Raw genomic sequence first — 13920 nt, forward strand, 5'->3', positions numbered from 1 at the left:
CCAGAGTCATCATAGTTTGTCAGCTAAGTAAGATGCATTGAGATTTCACTTGAGGCAGTATGGCATGATGGGTAAGAACACAAGCTCTGAAGTCAGATTGTCTTCCTGTATTTGAATGCTGGTTTCAAAATTTCTTTTTATATGACTTTAGGAAAATTAATTAACCTGCCTGTATCTCAGTTTTCCTTATTTCCCAATGAAATGGGGATAATAATTGTACCTATTTCATAGTGTTAACAAGAGACTTAAATGAGACAAACTTGTTAACATACTTAGAGCACTGTCTGACATCTAGTAAATACTCAGTATATATATTAGCTAATATTATTTTCTTTTATTATTTTTTATACTTATGTTTTCTTTTATTATGTTTTCTATACTCATATAGAAATAGTAATAAGTAGAAACCAAAATCATGGCAGAGAGCTAACCTGAGAAAGAAGTAGCTTTCCCTATATACATTTGTCTGTGCAACTTCTTATCAGTACCAGGACCAAGGGCTCCCCACCATTAGATGCATATACAGGTATTGGACCCACCCTCTAGAGAGCATCTGTTCATGTGCAGTTGCTGTTTTGATCTCAGTGCCACAAAAGAAAAGTTAGGGATCTGGTGGGGACTGGAGAGAGGTGCCCATTCTGATATCAAAATTGATCTAATTTGTATTTTATTTTAACCTATCTTTAAATGTTTATATGTGGATTATTTAGTCTTTAGTCTGAACTATGAGCATCTACACACCATATGAAGACACTCATAGACCTTTCTTTCATCCTCAATGGGTATATTAGCCACTCAATAAATGTTTGTTGCATGAATTAATGAAAACTAATGATTCATCGGATATTAGACTTTGGGGAGTGTTTTCAACATAAATGATCATTAGTGATACAGACGTTAATTCCCAAGCTGGAAAAGACATTAAAAGTTGCGAACAAATTTTTTTGGTTTTGGTTTTGTTGTTGTTGTTTGTTTCTGCTTTTTGGCCAGAAATTAGTTTGGGAATATCGTTATGCCAGGCACATAGTCTTTAGGTCTGGCTCAGATATTACCATTTGTAGCTAGTAACGAATATAACTATAACATGAATTGAAAATTGCATTAAGATCATTAGGCTTTCAAAGTTTTTCATCCTTCAGTTATATTACTCAATGTGGCAAAATCCTGAGAGAATAATAGGTAAAATACCTGACTGATATGAAAATATATTTTCCTACATTTAAATATTTTATAATACAGTCTTTCTCCATTTGTGGGAAACTTTGTCATATCAGTGTGCCATAGTTTTCTCTGATAACAAATTTAAGAAATTTAAGTAGGAAGCTGTTATTTGGCTGTTTACCAGTATCATCTGATTAGCTGTGTTTTTTGTTTAGCTGAGCAGCTGGCAATTAATGAATTGATTGGAAATGGTCACAAGGCAATGGCATTAGCATGTGAACATCTGGTATTAAAATTAGTCAACACAGAGAGGGTTTTTTTGTGATAATTCAAATTCACTGAAAAAATCACTAGTTGAGTCTTATTCTAAGTGCTCTGTGGAAAGACAAAGCTATTACTGTTTTTAGAACATGAGATGAAGATGCACTGAGTGAGAATTAAGGTGTGTGTGTGTGTGTGTGTGTGTGTGTGTGTGTGTGTTTGGATGGGTGACAGAGGTCCAAGCCTACAACATAATTTGCAAGCCATACATATTCCCACTGAACTGTCCATTCTCCCACTCGAGGTGATTTACATGCTATGAACAGATATTATGGCTGATTCCCTTCAGCTGTCAGCCTATTCCAGAACAAGTTTCAAATTGAAGAGGTGAAAGGGTCCTTTGTCCAAATATTACATAGGTCACAGTTAGGGCATGCTTATGATTTTGGACTCTCTCATGGTTACATGTTCCAGTTGCACCCCCCTCATCCGTCTGTTTTTTTTCTAAATTCATGAAAACCCTGCCATATCCATCTGTGTTAACTTAAATACATTTGTAAATTGTTGATTATGGAACACATACTCATTCTTAAACTGACTCATAAAAATTCATAAAGTGTCATGCACCCAATAGTATTCAAAGATAATAAATCTGGTCATCAAATTCTTCCTCAGGACTAATGGTAACCCAAGTTAGCAACAACAATGAACAAACTTATTTTCTTGTTCCTGATTTTATTATTTAAGTCTGTCAAATTACAATCTGTTCTGTTTCTGCATACCTCTGGTGACAGTACAGAAGGAACACATCAATTAAATATGAAATATCAAGGCAAATGCATGAATAAAATATCTAGCATTCAGATAAACTTCCAAAAGCCACTCCTAAGCAGTGAAATGCCATTAAATCCTTTAGAAACTCATTAATAGATTAACATTTGGAAGAGTAGTTACAGTGAGAGTTAAATTCCAATTAAATAAAAATAAAAAGACAAATTGTGTGTTACATAACCCCACTGAATGCTTGAGAAGAATCAATGTCATAAAACATCAGAGGTACAATTTAATATTGAGATAGGTGTTTTTAAAAGGCAACTATGCACATGAACACATACATATAAACACGTTTAATATGCGTGTATTAGTACTTCACAAGTTCTGCATATATTATATTTCCAAAGATGTAAAGAAATACATTGAGATGAATAAAGGATCTCCATGAATATGGGCAGACTTGATACCTTAGTGCCAACAAACTAAATCCTATACCAAAATAACTGTGTTAAACCTTGTATAAAACTGATTATTCTCAGCTTTGACCCTGGTTTTGATTAAGGTTCAAATGTACTTTCAAATGATTTAATATGATGAACATCTCCTTTGACCATATGTACCCCCGAAAAAGGGAAACATTGTGATAGAAGAGGGAATAATAGGTACTAATTAAAAACGTTTTCTATAATGACTCTTTCTTCTTAGGCACAAGCCTTGAACTATGTAAGTACATGCTAGAATTTGAGTTATTATTGCAGATAATTTAACTAATTTCAGGGGAAAGTGGGGATTGATTGGGTAAGTATGTATTAGTTTTGGAAATCCCCCTCCTTTGCTACTTTGACTGAATATGGAGAAAACTTCCGCAGTGCTTCAGAAGAGCTACAGCTGTTTTTGATGGGGCACGAATGAAAGGAAGAGTAACAGTGTTGTAAAAGTCCTAAATACCAAATAAAATTAAGTCATCAATGAGTAAAATGATTGGAGTTATAGATTTGCAATTTTCCTTTTTAAACGCACTTATTGATTTGTTGCAAATACTGTTAAACCTGTATTTGGCAAATGGTGAAGACATTATCACTTGTGTTCTCATTTGTAATAAAACAGATTAACTTGCTGTGAAAAGTTAACTAGGCTGAGCCACAACAGTAGCCACCTAATGAACCAAAACACGTTACAGTTAAGTAGCTAAATAGATGCATACTGATTACAGGGCTGAAAAATGGATCTGTTTACTTGCAAAGTAGAAATTGTTTATAGAACTATTCATTATTTTAGGAGAAATTAAACATTCCCAGTTTCCTACAGATTTTTTTTTTGAGGTATGCGGGCCTCTCACTTTTGTGGCCTCTCCCGTTGCAGAGCACAGGCTCCAGACGCGCAGGCTCAGCAGCCATGGCTCACGGGCCCAGCCGCTCCGTGGCATGTGGGATCTTCCCGGACCAGGACATGAACCCGTGTCCCCTGCATTGGCAGGCGGACTCTCAACCACTGCGCCACCAGGGAAGCCCATGATATATATATATATATATATATATATATATATATATATATATATATATATATATTTAACCCACCTAATTCTTAATCAGTATAAGGCACTGGATTCATCTAATGTTGTTTACATGGTGAAAAATGTCTGACCTCTGTGAGGTCTTAAGAAACAATAACAATGAATTGAAGCTTAATCGAATTTGGAAAGTGCAGGCTACAAAATATTAAAGCAGAAGTATGACTTTATGGAAAATGTTACTGTAGCTGTAAGTCAGGTTTTCAAAGTTAATTTATTTTTCCACCTAATGTACTGTTCAAAATGTCAAAGAAAGAGTTTAAGAGTAAATTATTTGAGTTCATATTATTTGTTCATATGAAAATTTTAAACATTTTGGAGGATTCCTCTTTATAGCATTGCATTTTTCTCATTATTTATAGTATTTTCTATTTGTGTAGATGTTCTTCCAATTTTTTTTTTTAAATTCAGCATGAGCTTTCATTTTTTAAGCAGGGTGAGCAAGATCAAGTATCACTGTCACTTGAATTCTCTTGCTTTTCCAAACCATCAGCTTTATGAACCACCCCCAAATTTTCCATTTTTATTATGGCAGCATATATTGCTGTGTATTATTCCTGTTTGCCACTACACAGTGATTTTGTTTGTTCAGTTCTATTTTTGCTCAGTAACTGTTGTACTTTGTCCTTATCCATTCACTTACAGGTCCATTAGAGATAAACATAGCTATTAAATTACATATTTTTCAGCAAACATCCAATGTTAGAATTCAAAGACTGAATGGACATATTTTAGCATAGAATCATTGAAACTACACAACAGTGAAAATCAAAAAAATAATTTTGACCTCATATATGAAATTCCTTTCGTTGGGGTGCATGTGTGTATGTACACATGCTATTTAGGGATTATATTTTTAATCACTACACTTTAGGTTGAATTTCACAGCTGATGAACTACTAGTCTTTTCAAAAAGTAAACGATGTGGTATAAAGTCTATATATAACTTACTGCCCATCTCCATACCTTCCCTCCAAAATACAAATATAATTATTTGGGAAAAAATGATTCTCTTATTCTGCTTTGCTTATATGTGTCTTTTGATCTTGCCCTGTGTACATAGTATTGCAACTGTATACTTAACTGTATACTAAATATAAATGAAATATATATTTCTCTGTCTTAAAACATTGTTTTTGAATCATGACAAAAGTTATAGAGCCTTTAAGGTGTAGTATATATTTACAATTATTGGTATTTAATAACTATATCATATTGCAGCTAATATACTCAAAGTCCACTATTCATTTCATTAAAATTATCAAATGTTAGCTAAATGCTAAATAATAATATATAAAACACCATTTAAAAATGAACATACTACATTGATGACTGTATTAGTTCTTTATTGCTTCTGTAACAAATTATGACAAATTAAGTAGCTTAAAACAATGCAAATTTATTATATTACAGTTCTGTGGGTCAGATGTCTGACATGGCTATCATTGAGCTAAAATCAAGCTGCTGGAAAGAGTGCATTTCTTTCTGTAAGCTCCTAATAAAGAATCGATTTCCTTGCCTTTTCCAGCTTATCTCTCTGACCATTCTTCCATAATCATATCTTCCTCTGATTTTCCTTTCTGCCCCCAAGATAATCCAGTGGAATAGCTCTATCTCAAGGTTCTCAGTCACATCTGAAAAGTCCATTTTGCCATGTAAGATAACATATTCACAGGCTCTAGCTCTTAGGATACAGACTAAACATCTTTGGCGGGGCGGGGAGGTACTATTCTGTCTGCTACAATGATAGACATTGCAAAATGTTAATTTCCACTAATGAAATAATAACCTTTAACTCTCATAATATTAATTTTGCATTAGCAGTTTTTCTTTAAGGAGTTTATCTGTTTTGGGCCTCTTGTGCAAAATCATTGTGAAAATGTATAAGCACATATTTGACAAACTAATTTTTAATGTTATGATTAGAATACTGAGGTTGTAATTACACATAATTACACAGAACATTTAAATTAAGAAATTTTTTATGGATTAATTAAATATTTTATAGAATAAACATTCTCTGTCCCAGCATGTCTATCACTGAGTCACATTTATTGCATATATGGATAAACACTACAATGTGTTTTTTTAATTAATCAAATTAATTAAATGATTTTCAGATTTATTCATCAGTTTGTGATGCATAAGCACAGTGAATAACTTCAGAGTTTTTAGCAATATTCATTATCACAAAAGTCCTGAGAACTATAACCATTACTGTTGAGATATATAAAAGAAATATTTTATTTTTATTCAAATTCGTAATTTAAAACTATAAAAATCTAAACAATACTAATGAACTGATATTGATAGGTCTTAGTGTTAGTTTCAAAAACCCATCATAGTGTCCTGTGACTGTCAAACTATTTTGTTTGCAAAATTCAGCATGAATTCTTAAGGTCTGATAGATCACAAGTATATTAGTGCCATAAGTTTTGTCAGTGCAGAAAGACACAACATGTACCAGACGCCACTATTTGTAAGTTTTATTCCAGGGTTCCAGGTGTTTACCTTTGGGGGATCTTCTTACTCAGACAGTAAGCTCACCCTCCAGGTTATGGTCTGAACATTATATCAGTGTAGAAGCTTACAATAACAAATTTTCACTAACAATAGTCACTTCACTTCGTAATTCTTGATGAATTTCCTAGGAAAGGAAATGGAAACTAACCTTTCTTGAGCTCTACCATGTATCTGGCATAGCACTGAGCCTTTCCATCTTTCTCTCTTATTTAACCCTCACAACATCCCATTAATTTCCCAAGAACAAAACATATGGTTTTGTCTGAAGATATGTGTTTAAGACCAAGTATTATGAATGTATGCATTTTCAGGATGAGAGGTCAACATTTCAAATGTTATGGTCTCCACCAACGTGAAAAACTTGGTGCAAGATGACATTTCCTTTTGTTTTTCCTTTCGTGTAAGGAACGGATCCCAGAGAGTCCTTCTCCTGCTCCTTCTCTGGAAGAGAGTCATCGCCCTGGGAGCCAGAACTCCACTCACCCCAGCAGCAGCGTGTCCAGCTCTCCCTCTCAGATGGATCACCATTCAGAGAGAATGGGTGAGTATCTCACCTGAAGCAAGGAACTGAAAGATAATCTTTCAGGAAATTCTTCACTAGGCAATAGAGAGGGGAGAAAAACCTGGGGGAACTGATGCTTTTTGAAAAGTGGTGATTCTTTATTACTGAAGCAATATGAACAACAAAAAAGGTTTTAGAAGTTTGTTCTCTGGAAGAGGCTTCATTTACTGTATCACTGGATCTCATAGGAACAATTTGATGGGATTTTTGTAGAGCATATGTTAATTCAATATGCTGGTATTTGGCAGCTAGTGTGATACAAATCACTTGCTATATTCACAGCACCCTTTGAATAATGGAAGATAAAATATCCTGTGGACAGTTGATCATGTAAGAGTGATTAAAAAGTGAATCAATATATGATTTGCAATAATCTCAGCAATTTAGATCACAAATTTTAACATGATTTTTCCTACGTTTCTTTTTTATTGTTTCAGAAGTCTTACACCACAGACACTATTCCAGAAATATTATAATGTTATTGTCAGTGATCTGGCATATTGGAGACTTGAATCTAGACACAGTCTGGCACTAACTAGCTATGAGATCTTGGGCATGTCATTTAACCACAATGACTATCTTTACCTAACATATGGATATAATTACTGCTCTGCCTATTGCACTGGAGTTTTATGAGGTCAAGTGAAATAATATGTAGAAAAAAACACTTCAGAAATTTAAAGCGCTAAGGAAATGTGAGGGATAAGCGCTAATTTTCTCTGTGTGGTTTTACCTTGATTGCTTATCGTCTCCTGATGTTTGATCCTACTCAGGTATACAGACATTACCCAGTGCATTCAGCTATAACAAATTCTCATTTGGTTTATAATAAGTATGAACCAAGTGAGCTAGGTAAAATCTTCATTAATCTTCTGTACCTACACAATCCAATTTCCTAAGTATCCATTTCCTTTAGGGAAAATAATATCTTCTCTTCTTTTAGTCTTACTATAGGGACATTTTTAATGTAAACTCTAAATTTTTACACTTCATAAGAGTGATTGCTTCAAGACTCTCCAAAATAATGTTTTTATGGGGGAGGAAAGGAATTTGAGGGATTAGGGAAGGTGTTAGGTTCTGGATTTGTGGTGGGGAAGGACAAAGATGATTTCTCTCTTGTGGAAATTCATCCAAGTCTCACTTAGCTTCTCAATATTATATATTCTTTGTTACTATTTAGCTTCATATTGAGCCCAGTGGGTCTCAAATCTGGCTCCCCATTATAATTGCCTATGGAGCACTTACAAATCTGGATGCCCAGACCACATGCTCAGGGTCTCATTTACCTGGTCTGGAATAGAGCCTAGAAGGAGTGTTCTGTTTTGCTTTTCAGTATCTTCTCAGGATATTCTAATGTGCAGCCAGAGTTAACCACTGAATTAGAACTTGTAGCTAATGGCCATAAGGGAGTAAATTTAATTCCTGGAAGAGGTGACAGAGGTTTTCTAACTTTACTCTGTTTTGTGGATACAGACTAACCTACTAGTTACAATATTGTGTGCAACAGATTCAAGGGAGTCTGAGCAAAACCTGTGGGGGTAGCCAGATGACCATAAAGGAATCAAGAAACATACATTCTTCTATTAGGATAATCTTTGTATTGATGAGGGAGGGCGGTAGAGCAGAAAAAGAGAGATAATTATTTATTGAGTGCTGGCTAAAAGCAGAGCACACAGGGAAATATGTATACTCTGTAATAGACATATCATAAGAGATGTCATACTTAGAAATAAACTATATCCAAAGCAATATAATGTTATAAAAAAATCTTGACAACATAAAACATTTCTTATTCCACCAGCAGTAATTATACTCTCTATGCTCATTCCACAATTGTCCAAGCATGATAGTGAGATTGTCTATAAGTGAATTAAAAGGTTTGATGATTTTTTGGTTTAAAGTGACCATACTTTATTGATAGTGCTATATAACATTTTAATAAAATATAACTAAAGAGAATTAAATGATAAACTGAAATTGACATGATTTTCCTCTTTCAATATGTCTTGCAAAGAAGCACTTACAATTACCAGAAAATTATATTTTATCTATTAATTTTGCTATATATTTGCAAAAACTACAAAGTAAACTAAATTCATAATTATTTTAAACTCATGAGATTAAGTGCAAAATTCTCTCTGAAGCATTTTGGGAAATATATCATTAATTATGGAGGTAAATAACTAAGTTGTACATGAATTTCAAAAGAGGAAATATTTTAAATGATTTAAAGAAAATATGTTGGAAATTATATATGTACTATGTATTAATTATACTTTAAAATTCATATGATTAAGCAGCTTATTGATTTTTAAATTTTATGATCATCAGAACAACAAAAATATTTTCACTTGTTTAGAAGTAGAAGTGTATAAAATTCATGTTGTTATTGGAGTAAAATAGGTATTTATGTAATGGTTTTCTGGTTTTTTTTTGGGTGTTTTGAAATAAAATTACTCAGTTATATCTCTTATTCATAGTTATGATGCCCAACAATAGAGAGGAACTTATTGTTGATCAGGATAATGGACCAACCATCAAAAAATTCCAAAGAGAAAATAAAGGTAAAATGACTTTTGCTTATTTGATGTACATATAAAGATCAGATATTAACTCAATTAACATCCCATTGCTGTATATTGTATCCACATTTCCCTAAGTCAGAATAGATCCATACTGGCTTTGGATAAATTCTTTTAGTAGTAAAAAAATAATATTTACCTGAAGCTTGTTTATTTGATGTTATAAATAACATATTAGCCCAAAGTTTCTCTGTGCCTATGGTTGGAAACTACCCTAAGCCCTTTTATGATGCCTGATCCGAGACATCTGATTCTCTTTTTATTGTGTATGCACTTTGTTGACTATATTTAAATGAATCACCATTTGATGGTTATGTTTGAAAAACTTGAGTTGCTGTCATAGAGGAGAGATGTTCCCTTCAACAATCAAAAGTGATTTTAAAAGTATATGCTAATTTGGACATTTCAGAGGAAAGTTTAGCAAGCAGCTCCAATCAGGTATTTACCTATAATATTGATAGGTATGACATCAACCTGGCTTGAAATCAACTGACAAACGTGTCATTTCGGCACAGTATCCAATTTTTTCTTAGGATATCTGTTTAAAGAAGGTAGGGAAAGTAAGAATTTCAAAGACATGCTTCCTTGATATGAAAACTGAGTACAACTTTATTTAAAAGGCTGTAAAGGTAAGAGTAAAGGAAAATATATTAGCATATGTTATAGGCTATGCATTATTACTGTCACCATGAGTTAGTAACTCTAAGCTAAAGAACATAAGCTAACATGTAATTTATCAGATCATCAGATGGTCTGATTGTACTTCACTATAGGGTGCATTTTTCCATCTTTAATAAAGATGCTCATAATATACAGAAAAAAACACTCCATGATCTGAAGAGTTAATGAAGAATTTTTTTTATTTCTTCTCTAGACTGAACTTGCTTTCTACCTACCTAGATGAGCATTTTAGTTAGAATTTGGAATAATGTATAATTTTAATTTCATTGATCCATTGTTGGTTTCCTTGCCACATGTTTTGTCTTTTCTTATCCAAACACTGAAAGACTGTACCCTTTGGGGCCCCAAGATATAAATGCTTGATTTCAGAAAAGTGGTCAGAATGGAAGTCAGGTTCAGTATATTAAACTACCCAAACTCTTACACAGGTAATGGAATTATAGTTAAAGATGAAATTTCATTCATAACTCAAAAACAATTTGTCCCTGAAACTTCTTTCCTAGCAAGTCATGACTATTTGAAGGACAGCTTGGAAGTAAAGCATATTTTCTAGGAAAATCTCAAGCTGTACATGATACATATGATTCTGTCAGAACTGCAAACCCCACAAGTCAAAATGGCATTTAGAACTGCCCTGTTTGCTGCAGTGTTCAAGTACACACTGCTGTGTCTTATTAAAAATCAGCTGGAGTGATAGTACAGATGTACAGTAGCCGATTTTCATAAAATACACAGTGGTATGCACTGGCATTTCTGAATCTCTTACTGTGGAATGGCACAGTTATACTCATTTCAAATAGGTTGGTCACACATCCTGGTGAGGACATTAATAGACCAGAGTGGCATGTTAAACTGTATTTCTCTGGTTATAATGGAAAACTTTCTTTTAAATGAAATTTTCTATGTTAAGGTCTACCAGTTACGTTTGTACTTAAGATAAAATATGCTTTCTTCAAATAGATTTTAGTTCTTAAAAGGGAATGCAGTTAAAGTAGAAGTCTCAACATTTATTAAATTTGACAAGTAGGCAGTTTATACAACTGTGGCAAACATATGTTTTCACATCTGTTTTGAGTAATATCGTGATTTTAAAAATGATTTATAGCTCTGGAAATTGTAAAATGCCAGCTTTGCTGTTATGTGGAAATTTTCAGAAAATGATTAGAGTATGCTTCATGTAGCCCGCCTCTTACTCTACCTTGTAAAATTGGGTGACAGCTATTGTGATACATATCTCAAATGATAATTTGTATTCTGCCTTTAATTTTCATATGCAGACATTTCAAAGTCTATATGATCTGGGCTTTCATGCAGTGATTTCCATTTTTACTGTGTCCAACATGACTTACCAAAATTGCTATTTTAGTTTTGACTCAAGTATTTTGACTAAACTGACTTGTCAATCAAATAAAGCCTTTGATTTTATTTTTCCACAGACTTAGTCAAACAAATTGACCAAATCAATCACCTGTTATGACATTGTGTTACATAATTTTTAGCAATCAGTTCTGGGATTCTTTAGAGTAGAGACTTTGGGACTATCCACCTTACTTCACCCATGTGGAAGCAAAGGTCCAAAACAAGACCCTCTTCCTTTGGCAGCCACTGGTCTCCCAAACTGCTGTCAGGAATAGGGGCTTTTTGATATTTTGCATTTTGTATTGAATGTATCTATTGAAAACTTTATATGTACAAGAAGTATTGATGATCAAATTTGGAATGCTGTATAAACATTGGAACAATAAATTTATCATCTAGCTACTGAAACATTACATGACTTGAGTCCACTGAAACATTACATTTTAAATCAGTCCACAGGTTACAGATGAAAAGCTAATAGTTTTAACATCCTTTGATCATAAGACTCTAAAGTATATCTCATCTAAAATATAGGTACTATCATATTTATTTTTATACAAATAGGCTAATTTCTGTTTAGAGGAGGGCTTGGGCTATATATTGACATTATAATAATGTAAATACTTTCTATTCAATCAGATGCTTCTTCCTCTTAATCTATTCCTGAGACAATCTCAGATACTACACTAAATCATTTTTAGAAGGTGTTTGGAAATGATTATGACCCTGGTGAAGATGGAAAATATATCTGATGAATATTATATTTTTTGAATAAGAGAGACTAAAATATTGGACCAACTAAAATATAAACATCATTACAAATAAACTTTATGATGACATTAAAATACATAAAGGAAAGTGAAAGATATAATTTTGTGCATTTTATGCCATTCAGTGATTCCAAATAGAAATGAGAGAAAGAAGAAACATATCTTACTGGAAATTTTCTTTGAATTACCTTCATTTTTAAACCTTTTTATTTAGAAAGTTGTGGACTCAAATTAAGTTGCAAAAAGAATACATAAAGATCTTATGTAAACCCTTCAACCAGTTTCCCCCAATGGCAAAATCTTATATAATTTTACCCCGATATGAAAATCAGAAGTTTTACATTGCTATGTCCACAGACGTTACTCAAATTTCACCAGTTTTACACGAATTCATTGGTGTGTATGTCTGCATGTATCCTTCTATGGAATCTTATCACATGTCTAGATTTGTATAACCACCAGCACAATCAAGATATAGGACTGTTCTATCATCACAGGGATGTCTCTCCTGCTATTCCATTATTGTCTCCCTCTGAACTTCATGATCCCTAACCCCTGAAAATGACCTTTTTTTCATCTTTATAATTCCATCATCCTAAGAATGTTCTAAAATTGGAATCATGCAGTATATGACTTTTTAAGATTGACATTTTTCCACTTAGAAAAATTCCCTTGATATTCATTCAGATTGTTGCATGTGTCAATAGTTTTTCCTTTTTTATTACTGAGTAGTATTCTATGGTATGCATGTACCAGAGTTTGTGTAACCATTTATCCATTGTACGACATCTCATTGTGTCTAGTTTTTGTCTATTATTAATAAAACTTCTAGGAACACTTATGTACAAGTTTTTATGTAGATATAACTTTTAATTTCTCTGGGACAAATGTTCAAGTTCTGGGTCATGTGGTAAGTGTATGTGTAGTTTTATAACAATCTGCCAAACTCTCTCCCAGAGTGGCTGGATCATTTTTATATCCCCACCAACAATACATGAGTGGTCCATGTTCTCCACATCTTTACTAGCATTTGTGTGGTCCTTTTTTAAAAAAAAGAAAAAAAAAATAGCTCTTCACATAGGTGCATGTAGCGATATCTCATTGCAGTTTTAATTTTCATTTTTCTAAGGGCTAGTGATATTGAACTTCTTGTTTGTATACCACATTTGATGAAATGTCTCTCTTCATGTATTTTCCCCATTTTCCAATTGGTTTGTATTTATTTTGTTGGATTATGAGAATTCTTTACATATTCTACATACAAGTCCTTTTTCAAATATGTAGTTTGCAAATATTTTCCCCACTCTGTAGCTTATTTTTATAACCTGTTAAAAGGGTCATATGCAGAGCAATTTTTTTTTTAATTTTGATGAAGTCCAGTTTGTATTTTTTTTTTCTGTTATGGTGCTTTTCCTGTCAAGTCTAAAATCTCTTTTCCTAGGCTTAGGTCCTGAAGATTTTCTCCTGTGTTTCCTCTCTGTGTTTTACGGTTTTACTTTTTACATTTATGATCATTATCTCAACTCAATGTTCTTTTTGTTTTTCTGCTCCAGCACCATTTGTTGAAAAGGCTATTCTTCCTTCATTTAATTGCTGTGGTGATTTATCAAAAATCAGTAATCTGTACTTATTCAGGACTATTTCTTTATTCAGTTTTACCTATCTATGTATCTATCC

The 13920-nt window shown here is 33.0% G+C and overlaps 1 protein-coding gene across 2 annotated transcripts in view; it reads left to right on the forward strand.

The window, feature by feature from the left end:
* DACH2 (dachshund family transcription factor 2) overlaps positions 1 to 13920 on the forward strand; it is a gene marked incomplete at its 5' end in the record, with an annotated part of 679019 nt that overhangs the window by 498966 nt on the left and 166133 nt on the right. The window contains 2 exons of one of the 2 annotated variants that reach the window (XM_082610726.1): positions 6695 to 6830; positions 9332 to 9415. In XM_082610726.1, the coding sequence (XP_082466852.1) occupies positions 6695 to 6830; positions 9332 to 9415 (220 nt within the window). The remainder of the gene's footprint in view (positions 1 to 6694; positions 6831 to 9331; positions 9416 to 13920) is intronic. The other variant, XM_082610727.1, reaches the window with a different exon arrangement.

The sequence above is a fragment of the Mesoplodon mirus genome (genome assembly GCF_964341445.2).
Source record: "Mesoplodon mirus genome assembly, chromosome: X".
NCBI lineage: Eukaryota > Metazoa > Chordata > Mammalia > Artiodactyla > Ziphiidae > Mesoplodon > Mesoplodon mirus.